The following is a 16,539-nucleotide window of genomic DNA, read 5'->3' as shown; positions in this document are numbered from 1 at the left end:
ATTCGAAAATGTTTTTATAGGTCGTATCGGTCGTATATAGCGTGATTGTGGGAAACATTATATAAAATTTATTTATTAGCGATTTCGCGTACGTGCAGATTTCCACGTTGTAAGTTGCATCGGACGCGCTTACGTAGCTCGCGCCAGATGGTTTCACGTATACTGACATGGTTCAGCGGGTTTCTAACGGAAGGAAGTCGGTCGATTACGCACGTCTGTGCGGACACACGGGCTCCCGAAATACATAAATTCAACAATTCCATCGACGTACTTTTATATTTATATTATACTCTTATATTTACGATGTCGCAATGATTCTGAACTTTGCAATATATTCGTAATATTATGATGTAATTCGGCGTTACATTTTTGAGTCGTTTGAACCGGGTTTCACGGTCAGCTTCAACATTAAAAAAATTTGTTTTCCGAAGATACACATGCATTCACATGTATTTTCATGCAAAACAAAGTATTGTATTATACCGTTATCTAAGAATTTATTTTTATTGTCTAGTTTATATTCTTATTTGAAAGTAATTATTTATTATATTGTATATTGTCTCTATAATATATATACATTGCATCGTATTGCTAATTATAGTATTGACATGAGTTTATCACTTGCAAATTCTACAAAGTCTTAATATTAGTCATAAATATTAAATAATGTCGACGCGTCAACTTTTCATATTGTATTTTATTCGAATGCAAAGTTCTTAGAAAAATCGTCGAAATGTCATCGAATGTATGTTTTGCTGAACCTTTACATAAAATATAGAAGAAGGTAAGGCAATATTTAAATAATTTTTCTATCACTACTTTGAATCTTCCTGCGAATATTTAAGCCTATCTATATAATTCGCGATAAAAATTTATTTATAATTTTATAGCTCATACAATGACACAAGGAAAATATTTCAGTAAAAGTAATACGCGATACACATAAAATTGTAAAAATAAAATTTGTAAATATATTTTACATTTTTCGTTACGAGTTAACTATGGATTGTCTAAAAAGACTTTAAACATTAATTAACAAAATTATAATATTTGTCCAATTAGTTAAAGATAATCGTAGCGATAACGAGATAAAATATATTTCAGCGATTAGTCAAAGATTAGTTTATGAATCATTCATTCATAACGATAAACTTTGATGGAGAACTTTGCAGTTACGATGTTTTATTATATCGGGTAGCCCTCATCTCTTTCATCGGGACAGTACGAGTCTGTTGAGTCGATCGCATTCGAAGCATCGCGTTTCATGTTTCAGATTGATAGAGCTCTCTTTGGCGGACGAGTAGCGCACTGTATAACGAAGGCGCTTAAGTAGGTTGCAGTTATTTATTCTCGCAACACCCATATGACTGCCTTCCCTCGGTAACGGTACGGTATTGTTGTTCGTCCCGATTTACGAAGCCAGGTTTCAAAATCCGATCATTTATTTCTGGCTTTGATAATTTTATCGTACGCGCCGCTTTCCATTGCTAATCCCTCAATGTCGAATTCCCGTATCATGTACGTTCAAAAGGCAATTTATAATAATAGTTGCCTGTATACGTCCACGTACGTTACAATTTATTCGTTTTATTCTAATCCTTTTTAATCTTACGTGTACTGCGTATACGTGCTCTCTCTTTCTCTTTCTCGTATCTATCTTCATTTAAATCCACAGATTGATTCTCGGCTTTAAGCCGTATTAATGCATGGCTATTTCTTTTGGCAAGCTTTTGTAATTCTATCTCAATATTTTAAGTTATACATTACTTCATTCAAGGTTTAAAAAGTATCATGTATGGCACATATATATATATATATATATATATATATATATATAATTAAAGTAGACCCCGGTGATAAATTATTCACCTAATTTTCATGAAGCTGAAGGCTAATTTATAGGTAACGAGAGTGCGATTTTGCGTGATATTTTCCGAGTCAAGGTCACGTAGCCATTGATCGTGCCGACATTAGGGACGTGTAATAAACAGGAAACGATGTGGAACGCTTTAAATTGGTCGACATTTGCCGACTGTGAGCCGAATCGGCAGCGGGAAGTGCTCGTGGTCGGCTCGAGTAATGAATCGTTCGTCTCGTGTCTCCTCGTCGTCCTCGTCCTCGCCATATATTGTAGATACAAGTCTCTAGAATATGTGCTCGCACGCGGATTCTTCCAATGTAGGTGAATCGATATTGTACATGATGACTCACTACTCGAATCTCGTTGCCTTGGATATGCTACTTTAATGTATATATATATATATATATTTTTTTTTTATTTTACTCCATATAATAACGATATATGACGCCATGGAAATCTCCAATCATGTATTGCTTATCCATCATCAATCTTGTAAATATTTTCTCATCATCTTGTATGTATCGCACGATCCTGTTTTGCTTTTATACTAATAATGAATAATTAATAAATTGAATGGTTGATTGAACAGTAAATACTTGAATAATTTATTTGCAAAGAAAGATAATTATAAGATATTTTGATATTTTTGTCATTTATATATCTTGCGCATGCTTCTTCGTTTATATTAATAAAAAGTTTCATCAGGTGACTGGGGAATAAATAAAGATTTATCGAATGAGAAAACGTCAGACCGCGGCCAGATCGAACATGAGGATAAAGTGAGGATAAAGAGAAAATTTAAATTTTATACACCCGACATCCAGTACTGCATCGTAGTCGTATTCTCGCTTGTCGACGTGGAGATTTTACCAATTACGGCCTCGCGCAGCGCAACGCTACGTAATACGCACTAATTATTTTAACACCGTTACGTAATCATCAACCGGACGGTAGTTTTCGGTCAGCGTTTCCCGCCGAGAAGTTCCTCAAGCACGAGGAATAATCGAATGGACGAAAGAAAGATAAACGATCGAATCTAAAGATATATTCCAGCCTGGCTTACATAATTATGCATAATTTGATCGATCGATATTTCTTCTTCGATTCTCAGTTACAATATTTCTTATTTTCCTTCCCCTTTTACATAAATTTTTTCGGTTTTCAGATTGCCTTGTGGAATAATCTTGAATAATTTATTAGATAAACATGAAATTTTTTCCTATTCTCGCTATACATTATAAATAATATAAATCTCTTTATTTTTGAACGTACTTGCAAATAATTTTATTTAACATCGCGAAGTAAGGAAAGTTTCGAATCATACAGTATGAACACACAGTATCTAAATAATGTAAATGCCATTTTCCAATACATATCGCGTTATGTATTTGTGATATAGATTGACGCTTATTCGCCAAAAAATTGTTGCAACACTCGCAACTGACAGTTCCGAAGTATAAGTTTCTCTTTCGATCCAACTCTTCATACTCGATTTATTTGGAAATAGTAAGGAAGTTTCGCGATGCGTCACTATGCAAAGTGGGAGCAACGATCTCTCGTGTCGTCGTCATTTATATATGCGTCCGACGTTAGAAAGGCTGCCTCGGAGGAAAGTCTCTCTTTTTCTTTCTTTCTCTCTCTCTCTCTCTTTTTCTTAGTTTGACGTTAGCGCGAGAAATCTCTCGCGATCACATTTTCACACGTCCGTGTGTTAAACGGGCCGCGCGATCGCACGACGTATCCGACCAACCCTCGTTCGTCCGATTTCTATGCACATGCCAGGCACCATCCAGGTCATTTGTTGTTCGCTCCGTCAAGCAATCCCGTCTGTGAAAGTCAGCATCGTTCTTTCGCTTGCGCGGCATGTGGTACGCTTGTGCGGTTTGAGATCGTGAATTATGCTCGCGAAGCATGGTAATTACGCGCGAATTTTTACTTTCTTTTCCGATACCACATAGACGGGACATTTCTGTTTTTATCGCGATTGCTTCGCGTGGCTAAAGCATACTATCCGTTCGTTCCCTTCGATATAGTTTGATAGACAGATCACGAATCATTCCGATATGTATACTGCTCACGAACGGTAATAATAAAATTTCTTCTGTAAATTCTTCGAATCAATTTAAATTTGATATTTTCTTCGTAGAGGTAGAGTAAAATGTCCCTCTTGCCTAGTAATGAACCATAAATTTTTAAATTATATAAAATTAATTATATAAAATTATATAAAAATTTTTACTCGAAATTTTTAAATAAATAAATTTTATTATCAATTAGCGTTTCTGAAGAATATCTCGCAAAAAAACTTTCTTTTCAATTAGATTGAAATTATATATATAAACTCTTGGCGATTTACATATTACATATATTTGAGGCATGCTTTTGCTGAATTGTCTCATTCAGCTTAAAGTCTCGTGTAGATATTCTAGTTGATTCTATCAGGTGTGTGCTACGAAGCAGAAATAGAAGTAAGATTCATCAAGTGTTAACATATATAGATCTTGCATACGCTTTTGATGCGTTGCTTGACTCAGTTGTTGGCAGATTGCCTATTTAATGTCATCACGCGTCGTTTCGAACTTTTGTAACTAAAAAAGAAAATGTCTAACCATAGACGGAATGCAACCCGTGTACTTTTTACTACTTTGTTTTTTATTTCTTTTTTTTTTGCGATTTAACAACATTGTTTTGCCACTTTCTCGACGCTAGGCGCGTGCAAGTTACATGTGTTGCATTTTTTTTTTTTTTTTTTTTTCAAGAATTATATAAATTGATTTGTTCAAAGATTCTACTCTGCATCGTTCTAGTTTTCTTTAATTATCCTTCAATATCTTTCACTACTTTTCTAATATTTCTCATTGTAGATCACGTATATGATATGTTTGAATGGCAGATTTGCAACAAATCATAAATTTTTTTAAGCAAAAATATGTAAAGATATATAAATATATAAAAATATATAAAAAAGCTCGATTATAAAAATATATATATATATATTAAGGATAAAATTTTATTTTAACGTATTGTAACTTGTAATTTGTTGTATATCTTTCATAATTGAACTGCACGATTGAAAATAGATTGTCGATGTCACGACTCTTTCCAGGAATTGTCTCGACAACTGTCGTCGCGACAACCGTAATATTATTTTTCGTTCGCGAGGGCGGAGAAAGAGATGCAACGGAAGAGGGATCGTGGAAGGGATGGGGGGAGGAGGCCGCGGTGCGTCGACTCGAGAGGAAAGAAAAGGGGGGCTTGATTCATCGCACTCGGAGACCTGCACTCGGCTTCACGCAGCCGTAGAACGAAACTCGGTCCCGTCCCGATCCTGAATTCGAGTGCGCGAGCCAGTTACGCGTCTTCCACGCGAAAGTCAAGGACACGTGGACGAGATTCCGGAGTTTTCCCCAACCTTCGCGAGCGCGCGCGCGCGCGCGCATGCGCGGTAATCGAAGCCTTATCGTGTGATTCGCCGGTCAGTGCACGTTTACGTTTGACGAGGGAAAGAGGATCTCGCGATTGTTTATTCGTCGAGCTTTTCCGGGTGTTCCTTGAATCCTTTCTTTCCCAGTGAAGTATCAGGCAACCCCGTTTAGCTTTTCATATTGCGTTGTCTTTATTACCGAAGAAATAAGAAATTTTTTCGTCTCTGTTATTATAGTGAAATAATGCATTTTGGAAAATTTGATAAAGAGAAATATACGTTGGAAAATAAAACTCATTATATTTTCGCATCAGTCGCCAAATTGGCAAACTGCTATAAAGTAAAACGATTATAATAAATTGACACTATTTTTGACAGAATTTTCACATGAAATTGTCCTTAACACAAATTAAGCATGACCTGTTTATAATAAAAGGTAGTACGTGCCTACACAGTGTCCTAAATTGGTGATTCACCGCGTTTATCTAGAGTTCGTAACACTCTGTTTCGTTTCGTTAATCTTTATCGGCCTCTCGATATCGTATATTATCGAAATTCCTCGATCTCGTTGCTTCCGGGAAAATTTTGAATCACACTCATCGATTGTCACTTTCGTTCGTTAGTGTTGAACGATTTCAAATCGAGTAGGATCTCCATAATGGTAATCGCAATGCTCGCAAAATACGAACAGTCTGATCTAGGTATGTCTAACATTATTATTAGTTTATAATCGAGAGATATTCGAATACATCTTTTGTATCTTCTGTAATAATATTACAGCTGATCAAATGAGAGATTAATCTTTATCATACACAGATACACATAAATTACTTTTATATTTTTGAATTTTGAAAAAATGAAATTTTATTATATATTTATTAATTATATGTCTTCAGTTTCAAATTTAATTCTTTGGATTTTTAATCATATCTGAGCACAATATTTAACATACATTGCAGTTGTAATTAAGGAAGATTGACATTTAGATAAGCACATACCGGAGTGTTGAACTGAATCGCACGTTTATCGCATAATGATATTTCGCGTTCACATGCGCGGTAATATGTACAAATAGAAGAGGCGGAAAGACGTGCGATTTATCTCGACGGAGGAAACGAGGGATTTGTTCTAATGAATCGCACGCCGCTAAACAAACTCGAGCGAGTGGTCTATAATTACTCGCAAGTAATATTATAACGTGCCGGTAAGATGAAAATATCTGATGAAACACATCGACCTTAATATTCCGATCGATTATTACTTTCGAGCATCGAAATACTTAACACTTGTCAAATCTATAAAAAAGCTTACAAATTAGATTTATTATTCTTAAATTTCGGAGATGATCGCGATATAGTTTAATAATATATAATTATTTATATATGCAAGTATATATATATATCAGGGTTGGGAAAGTTACTTTATAAAAGTAACTCGTTACCGTTACCGTTATTTTTTCTAAAAAGTAACTCGTTACCGTTACTCGTTACTAATTTTAAAAAGTAACTCGTTACCGTTACAGTTACTAAAAAGTAACGAGTCGTTACAATTTCCGTTACTTTTTTACAATACAAACTAATAAATTATTTTGCATAAGAAAAACTTTTAAAAAATTGTAAGCAAGATTTCATTCAAGGTTTATTACAAAATAAATGATTAAATTTTATCGAAATTCTTTATTAATTTTTAATAAAATTTCTTGCTCCATAGTATCATCATTTAAATGCCCTCTTTGTGGTGTTAATACAGAGCCACCGATGCTAAACATTCTTTCTACAGATGCACTGCTTGGTAGAGCTGTATTATATTTAATAAAAAGTTTTTTAAGTTTTGGATAGTCGTTTAACATTTCTATATTACAATTATTTGATTTTAAAAACCGTTGCAATTCTTCTTGTTCAGATTCATTTTGCACCGTTTTTTGCTCAAAAATGAAAAAATCATCGCGATCGTCAGATTTTCCAGTTATTGAAGAATTTTCAGTTGATCGGATTTCCAATAAATCCTCCAAGTAATTTTCAGCACGTTTTCTTTTTTCTCCGGTTAACCAGTTTAACTTAAATTTTGGATGTAAACATGCTGTTATTGTTAATTCTTTTGTTTCAAATATTGTAAGAAATTTAAAATCAAATATAGTAAATTAAGCGACATTGTTTGTTTTATTGAAATTAATACTTTTGAATCAATAGTTTAAAATAAAATAATATTTTTCAATTAAATCCTTATTTAAAATTAAATAACATATGTATTAATCAAATTAATAAGTTATCTTTTATTTAAACCTTGCTGAATAGCTTCAACTAATGAATGGCAATCTATAAGGTCAGATTTATTGAGATTTTCTAATTTTCGTTGCAAGGTACTTAGAACTGGTAGTAAATGAGAGCTCTGCTTTTCCGAAAAGATAAAGCTCTCATTGGATATCGCGCGTCGCGTCATCGCACTGGTCCGCAAGAGCCATAAGTTGATCAATCACATTCAAGCATTTTTACAACATAATAAGAATGCTAATTGGTCGATTTGCTTACGGCTTTACGGTTAAGATAAAAATTTTATCACGCACAATAGCAAGAATAATATCTTAAATAAATGAAAAAATTAGAAAAAAGTAACGATAAAAGTAACTGTTAAATTCGTTACTCGTTACCGAAAAATGTAACGAAGTTACTTTTTCCGTTACAAATAAAATTTGTAACGCCATTACCGTTACAGTTACCGAAAAAAAGTAACTGTAACGGTAACGGCGTTACAAGTAACGCGTTACTTCCCAACCCTGATATATATATATATATATATATATATATATATATATATATATATAATATATTATTTTACGATAGTAAATTATATACATATATATTATTACAAACATTATTTTAATCTCGCATCGCTCTATTTTTATTCACTAAATTCACGAATTGATCCTGAGTATTACTACATTAAATCGAGTATAAAAGATCTTTTAGATAACGATTAAAATACAAACCAAGTTTCGTAAGAGTACGACGTAATATTTACCTTCATCCATACTTATCATCTTATTAATATAGTATTTTTACGATTTGGAGCACGAAATTGTAATTTTCGCGATAATTTTATCATTCGTAGCACGTTTGCTTCGTCTAGCGCGGTTGCTTTATTTGCAGTCGAGTTGCCATAATTGCAAAAAGTATATGTGTATACTTTCGGCGAAAAATACCTAAAGTATCCGGTGGTCGGTAATGCCGTTTATGCGTGGTTGAAAGTCCTCTACCATCGATCGTTCCAGGGAACACGATCGTGTTACGCGATACGTAATCGCTTGGCGGCTGAAAAACTGTGAGAGAGAGAGAGAGAAAGAGAAAGAAAGAGAGAAAAATGACTCTCGTGTACTCTCGTGTAAACGAAGACTTAATGGCATTCTACCGGTCCGATGCCCCGTAAGGTCCTGCGCATACCGGACGGAGGGCGCGGCAGATCAAAATTCGTCGCGGCGAATTTCGCGATCACCTTGTCTACCATCATCCGTCAAATCGCGTCATTAATCTCTTACCTCCGTAATGCTCCGCGCTCTTACGGCGCGCAAACCAGTTTGTCTAAAATTTCGCGTAAATCTACCTCGATTATACAATACAAGAAATTCTCCGCCGCGAAAAAAGTTGACGCTATAAATTAACACTATTAATTTCAGATTATTCCCATAACCGGATGTTACATTTTTCTTTTTTCTATAGAGGATTATTTTTCTTTATTTTATAAATAGTCATATATTCTTTTAAGAATTTTGTATTATTATAAAAATATAAGCTTTGCTTTTTATATTTAAGTTCTTCCCCTGATTATAATTAACAATACGATCAACAATGCATAATAATTAACAATGCATTAACAATGCGACTGACCGAATTATGGTATATTTATAGCGAGAAAGCTGCACGATGCGAAATATCATCTCGCCCAACTTCTTCCAATTAAGCGCGCGCTATTCTCAGTGATTAGCCATAGGCGTTCTTAATTATACCGGGAGTAGAGTACTTTGAACTAAAATATGTTTTCTCGCGTATTACCTAGCTAACACACTTTTCACGATAGAACATTGTTCAGACTTCTTATCAGTATTTTTCAACGAGAGACTCCGCGCTCGAGGTACTCTCGTTAGATCTCAGCGCGAGAGAAACGTCTCGCTGAAGATGTAGCAATAAGAATTTATGGAAAGTTGATCTAGAATATCGATTATCAAATTTAAGAAATATATCGCATATATCTCATTTCAAAATATACATATTTACGTATAGCTCAAGATCTTGTAAGTCACGTAAAAATACTTGTTAATATTCGCCGCTGATCTTTTTCTCCATAAACGGAGAATTTCTCCGTGTTGAAAATACTCGAGTGAATTTATGATCGTTCATTATGACGATTATGTTTGTTGCACGTTGCTTTAGTGCGAGTGCACAACCCATAGGCCTAGGGCCTAGGTCAATGTGCGTTTCGCATTGACAGAATACGAACGACGTGTTTGTTCTCGCCTCTCTCTCTCTCTCTCTCTCCTTCCGGCCACGTGCACGAAAGGAGAGATCTCTGGTGCATTCGCATCGTGCATTCGCGACTGCTGCATTGTTCTCGGATCGCTTTTTACGGATCATTGGAAAAATGCAGCTAGCTTTCCCTCTCAGACCGAATCGTAAAGCACGATTTGTTCGTGTTTGTCGTAATTAAAAAAATAATCCCTTATTCTATGTTTGTATATTTTATCCATCACATTTAAATCGAACGTAAAGTACTTAAAATACATATGGAGTTTCATGGTAATGCATAAATGCATAGATTATCTTATAGAGGCTTTTTAATTCGTATTTCCTAATGTATTTATATTCATGCGAAGATATTCGATTTAATTAATTTTATTAAAGTGATTTTAAGAAGAGGAAGTTCGCCACGCAAGAAGCACGAATCTAAAGCAACATGCGTGCCGCATTTAACGCGATTTTTTTTTTAGCCTAACGAGTGTAACATGACCGTTAAATGCTGAGTATTCATGACGGATGCAAAATGTAGAGTGGATAGCGAGACGATTCTCGCGCGGAAGAAGCTCCAACGTTTCTTTATCGTTGGCGATCTTCACCGTAAAAAGTCTAGCATATAACGAAGTGCGCGCGCGATCGCCCCCGTGAATTCTTCTTTGCGGCTTGCGTGCTCACGCGATATGTATATCGTAGCGTGCATAGCGGGAGTAGGAAGGGTCGCTAGGATAATCGTTGATTCGAGGTAACATTGTGGTAACTTTGGTAATTTATCTCGCGCCGCATCCTCGTGGTCGCGGATATCACAGATCGATATCTCGTCGACCATCAATTGCGGCGGAAGCATTAATCGCGCGAGTATTCGCGACGATTAATTTCGCTATTAACTCACGCTTCCTGCGATAATGGTTCTTAATATTGGAGAATTATAATATAAAAGAGGAAAGGAAGACATATAATAACGTGCGGAAAATTATTTGGAAACACAATATATTTTCGCTATAAAATTAATGGATATAATTTCTTTTGTTTCAGGTGAGTAGCCGCTCGACGTGATTAATATTTGTGACGCGTGTATGGCGGTCATTGTTATTTGCGCGGAAAGGTGAGCTTACGTTTCTTCCGTGACTAATTAATAATGCATCTTTCTATCGTGATATGGCGCAAGAACGGCACGAAACTATCGATTAATTAATCAAACGTTAATCGAAGGAACAATCTATTGTGAGTCTGAATTGCAAATTACGCGAATTACGTAATTATAAAGGAATTCTATCGATATACGGCTACCGATTAATGTAACGTCGAGAAAATTGCGATAGAATTGCAATTAGAATTTTTGATAGAGATCTTTTTCCAATAGGTCTGCGCAAGTTAAATTTTCAGCGAGATGTATGAACGACTTCTATCAATCGAACAAACTTTATTCGCAACTTAATTATTATCGCTGACGAGTCATACGTCATTACAGTAATAATCATTGTCGATATAACGATTCGAGATACAAGAAACAATTGAAAGTAAGTTTCTGTTGAAACGTGTTGCAGGGAAATGCGAGTCGCATGTTATCAACCACATATTCTTTCTTTACGCAAAGTGAGTTATTCAATGCTTAATAAAGAAACGTCCGATTCATCGATATGTGAAACCTGCAGTGAGAAGCGGGTTAAAAAGTACAAGCAACAACAGTGTACTTGCTTAGGTCTCGCATTCACAGACCTTCGACACGCGGATTAACGGTGTGCGTACGAGCTAGTGGGAGGCAGGATTCGATTCGCGTGATAGATTCCCACGATAGGTGGGTCGATGAAGGTGCGTTGCACATTTCACGTTTCGTTGGATCGAGGAATCCGTGCCGGGGATTCATTGACTTCTCGCGGATATTTATGTATTTATGCTGCTTTTAAGACAGCTTAGGAGAAAGCTGAACTCGATATATTAGAAAGATATTATTTTATTTTCTTAAATAAGTGCGAAGAGTCACATGTAGATCGACGAGTGATACATTCTCGATATATTTTCTTAAAATGATGAGAACGATACCATTCTTGCAGGGTTGGGAAGTAACGCGTTACTTGTAACGCCGTTACCGTTACAGTTACTTTTTTTCGGTAACTGTAACGGTAATGGCGTTACAAATTTTATTTGTAACGGACAAAGTAACTTTGTTACATTTTTCGGTAACGAGTAACGAATTTAACAGTTACTTTTATCGTTACTTTTTACAAATTTTTTCATTTATTTAAGATATTATTCTTGCTATTGTGCGTGATAAAATTTTTATCTTAACCGTAAAGCCGTAAGCAAATCGACCAATTAGCATTCTTATTATGTTGTAATCTCATTTACTACCAGTTCTAAGTACCTTGCAACGAAAATTACAAAATCTCAATAAATCTGACTTTATAGATTGCCATTCATTAGTTGAAGCTATTCAGCAAGGTTTAAATAAAAGGTAACTTATTAATTTGATTAATACATATGTTATTTAATTTTAAATAAGGATTTAATTGAAAAATATTATTTTATTTTAAACTATTGATTCAAAAGTATTAATTTCAATAAAACAAACAATGTCGCTTAATTTACTATATTTGATTTTAGATTTCTTACAATATTTGAAACAAAAGAATTAACAATAGCAGCATGTTTACATCCAAAATTTAAGTTAAACTGGTTAACCGGAGAAAAAAGAAAACGTGCTGAAAATTACTTGGAGGATTTATTGGGAATCCGATCGACTGAAAATTCTTCAAAAGCTGGAAAATCTGACGATCGCGATGATTTTTTCATTTTTGAGCAAAAAACGGTGCAAAATGAATCTGAACAAGAAGAATTGCAACGGTTTTTAAAATCGAATAATTGTAATATAGAAATGTTAAACGACTATCCAAAACTTAAAAAACTTTTTATTAAATATAATACAGTTCTACCAAGCAGTGCATCCGTAGAAAGAATGTTTAGCATCGGTGGCTCTGTATTAACACCATAAAGAGGGCATTTAAATGATGATACTATGGAGCAACAAATTTTATTAAAATTTAATAAAGAATTTCGATAAAATTTAATCATTTATTTTGTAATAAACCTTGAATGAAATCTTGCTTACAATTTTTTAAAAGTTTTTCTTATGCAAAATAATTTATTAGTTTGTATTGTAAAAAAGTAACGGAAATTGTAACGACTCGTTACTTTTTAGTAACTGTAACGGTAACGAGTTACTTTTTAAAATTAGTAACGAGTAACGGTAACGAGTTACTTTTATAAAGTAACTTTCCCAACCCTGCATTCTTGATACATCGTTTTCTAAAAGTTATATATTTAACTTATTTTTATTTGGACGAATTTTAATATAGTATTTCACATTTTGCTCTCATTTTTTCCGACCTTTTACAAACTCAGCGTTTGGAAGGATTGAACGTGGGATTCTCGCGAAAGCGCTTTTAATATACACATCTTCCGGAAAATATGATAACTGTTATTCGCGCACAGTTATCATTAATTTTCTTCGCCCGCCCGTGACCGACGGTCACGTCGTCGACCCGATGAAATCGAAATTCACCTTTCGCGTCGCGTATTAACCACGCGATCGAAAACCGGTCGTCCGTATAGCGTGCGAATTCGCTACGCGAAGAAGTAAGCAGGCAGGGTCGCCGACAGTAATTGTGAAAGACGACGATTTTGTTATAAGTGCATCTCGCGACGCGACGAGAAAATTCCTAACGGCGAAATATGCGCATTAATGCGTGCAGCAAACCGCGTCTCGCCGGCTCTTCATTAGTATCCGCAAATCGGACGCCGTTAATTATTTCCATTATACCGTGCCATTCATAATTCAACGCGTGCGTGGCCGCACGCGCTAACATGTTTCGATTGTACGATTAAGGAAAGGAAGGAAGCCAGAGGCCGTTTTTGCAAATATTTATGTAATGTACGAAAAAAAAAAAAATCTTGATATTTTATTAATATAATTCTAATTCTAATTTACCTTTTCAAAGATGTAATACTTGATATTACAATATTAATCGCGAGTTTTTTCGCTTCTTGTTTACTTGCGATATTCTACGCGTGATCGTTCACTTGCTTAATGACAATCATCTCGCGCGCTGTTCATAAATTCAACGGCGTTCGCTGCGCATAAGTGCGCATATATCGCCGTGGCAAATTCTTTCGATTTCGTGGCAGGAAGAGATTAAGACCTCGCGGAAACGATGAGCTTCCTTGAGCGTGTCCGACTAATTTTCTGAACGGCAACTCCGAATAACGATAAGAGGTTCGTTAAATTTTCTTTAATCGCATTCCAAGTTTATTCGCTTTGGTTGGCTCGGGAACTTTTTAATCGCTCTCGCGATTGTGATAGTCTACATATGGGATATTCCAAGTATACTATTTTTTTTTTTTTTCGATTACAGATTAGAAAGAATGTTTCTGTTTTCAGTATTAAAGCGAGAATAATTTCTAAGCTGCATGCGATTGAAAATTAAAGACCTTTCCGATTATAATTAAGTTTTCAACTAGAAATAGATTATACAATTTTTGCGAATATTTTATAAGTACGAATAATGCGAGAGCCAAAATGTATATTAAACGACATTCATTCGAAATTCAGCAATATTTTCGAGAAAGCGTGATATTTCTCGCCTCATTGCTTTTCGTGATAGATCAGTATTTTTATCAAATGGTGATATGTATATATATGTGTGTGTGTGTAGCATGGTTTCATTTCTTTATTGGGCGCGGCATAATTTCAGGAAAGTGGATTTCGCGTATAGTAGACGTTCCAATGGAAACTGATATCCGTAGGCTTGGTCGATAGATTTCTTAACGGTGTGATAAACGATCGTAGAATGCGTTCGCGGTAATTTGTTTCTAACGTGATGCTGATTATAGATAAATGATCATAATTCTAATTGCAGCATAAATTCGACGATATGTAATTCACTTATTGCAATTTACACTAATGCAAATAAAAAAAATGTCTTCTTTTATCGAGATAGGAATTCTTCGAGTGGAAAATTTTAGCGAATGACAATTACTTTTTTTTTTTTATTATTATTATTTATTTATGTATTGATAGCAATATTTTATCATTAGAAATCAATAAGAAATAAAAATTTGCTGGAATAATCAATAACATGGAAGGAATAGATCAATAACATGATCTGTTCTTTCCGTAGAGGAAGTTGACACACGCTCGCTTGTCACACGTTGCCACAAAGAAATCTTCTTCTTTTGCGAAATTATCGAGTCTTCTTTCGCTTGAAAACCATCCATGTACTTTCTATCTCGCCTTGAGGCTTTCTCCTTGTACCGGACCCTTGTGCAATCGTCACAGTGAATCAAACACCGACAAATGAGGAAATCGCCCGAAACGTTTTATACACGAGTATGGATTGTTCGTTACGGTCATTCACCCTCGTCGACTTTCGTTGCGCTTCGTGATCCATTGTCCATCGGGATTAAGACGCAAGGATTGGCTATCGAGTACAAGAACTGCACGTAAAGTTTTAAAATGTTTAAAATAACATCCGAATTTAATAAATTTTAATTTGACATTTAACTATAGATATGTATAAAAAGTTTGTAGCACAATAGTGTTTACGCTTAATGCTAAAGTTTATTTTAAATTAAACTTTTATCTAAATTCTACGTAAAATTGATTCGCTTTTATTTTACTTATTGATTTTAAATTATTCTAAAAATGTATAGTTGAAAGAACTTGTAAAAGGACTGTTTTTTTTTTTTTTTAAGATTTGTATAAATTTCTATCATAATAGAATATTTCCCAAGTTTTTCATTTCCTTAGTAGATTCTCCTGTTTTAAGAACGCAAATGAAGAAGAACCGTCATTTACGTCTCATTACGCGATTACATAAACATGACAGATATATGCAGGAATAGTGTGGCTGGAACGAACAAGTTATCCGGCATGGCCAATGTGTTGACGTGTAGAGGCCAATGATGTTAAAGCGAAGGCCCACTTAACGTCACTTTAGTTAGTTGGGTGTGACTGCTTTCATGGTACTTCTATAGCCTCTATACCTCACTGCGATAATTGACCATTGTATATTTGAGCAGGATCAATTTATGGAGGATGTTATTTTCAAAACGAATGTCATTTTTTAAACATCATCGAAATTTTTCGAGAAAACATTGTTAAAATGAAGTTTAGTGTTGCGAAAATATATAATTCTAAACGAATCTAGACATTTAGAATATTGTCTCCAGTGAAAGATAATATTACCGATTGCGTCACATTTAAAAGTAAAGATCTTGGACATAATTATTCTGTTCGGACACGTAGAAGATAATGTTGCAGCGCGTCGTGGGAAGATACATACAATAGTGAGAAAAGATGCAAATCGAAACACGATTTACCATGGAAAGGCGCGATGCGTTACGTCTTTTCTTCTACAATTCGACTCGGTTGTTATTAGCGAGAACACGTGCTCAACGATGTGATAATATCGCGTAGAAACAATAGAGACGTGAGACGACTTCTTTTCACTCGTCCTCCACAGAGGTTTACGTAGTAAGTAAATCGTTGTAATCATGAGATTTAATCGCTTTAAAAGCGTTGTAGACAAGTCAAGTTATAGCAGATTACTTATAATAGAGTTACTATTTTTTTAAAGATATATTTCTTATTTTTAGAGAGAGCATATTTTTCTCTCTCTCTCTCTTGTTAGAGAGAAAACATAATATCTTTTTTTTTTAATTTATTATTTATAATTACGTAATAATATTTTATA

General features: G+C 34.6%; 1 protein-coding gene across 11 annotated transcripts in view; it reads left to right on the top strand.

Moving 5' to 3' along the window:
- Positions 1 to 16,539, top strand: part of LOC138936797 (ensconsin) — a 139,045-nt gene that overhangs the window by 2,951 nt on the left and 119,555 nt on the right. The window contains exon 1 of one of the 11 annotated variants that reach the window (XM_070302500.1): positions 5,910 to 5,986. The exons of 8 other annotated variants lie outside the window; for them this stretch is intronic. In XM_070302500.1, coding sequence (XP_070158601.1) covers positions 5,944 to 5,986 — 43 coding nt within the window. In that variant the 5' untranslated portion in view covers positions 5,910 to 5,943. Of the gene's footprint in view, positions 1 to 5,909; positions 5,987 to 16,539 lie in introns of those variants that run through there. 2 more of the 11 variants (XM_070302507.1, XM_070302511.1) reach the window with 2 other exon arrangements.

This window comes from Polyergus mexicanus, unplaced genomic scaffold (assembly GCF_030449975.1).
Source record: "Polyergus mexicanus isolate NDT 795.1 unplaced genomic scaffold, iyPolMexi1.0 SCAF_10, whole genome shotgun sequence".
Classification (NCBI taxonomy): Eukaryota; Metazoa; Arthropoda; class Insecta; order Hymenoptera; family Formicidae; genus Polyergus; species Polyergus mexicanus.
The sequence above is the reverse complement of the archived record's forward strand: the minus strand, read 5'-3'. Positions and strand labels throughout refer to the sequence as shown.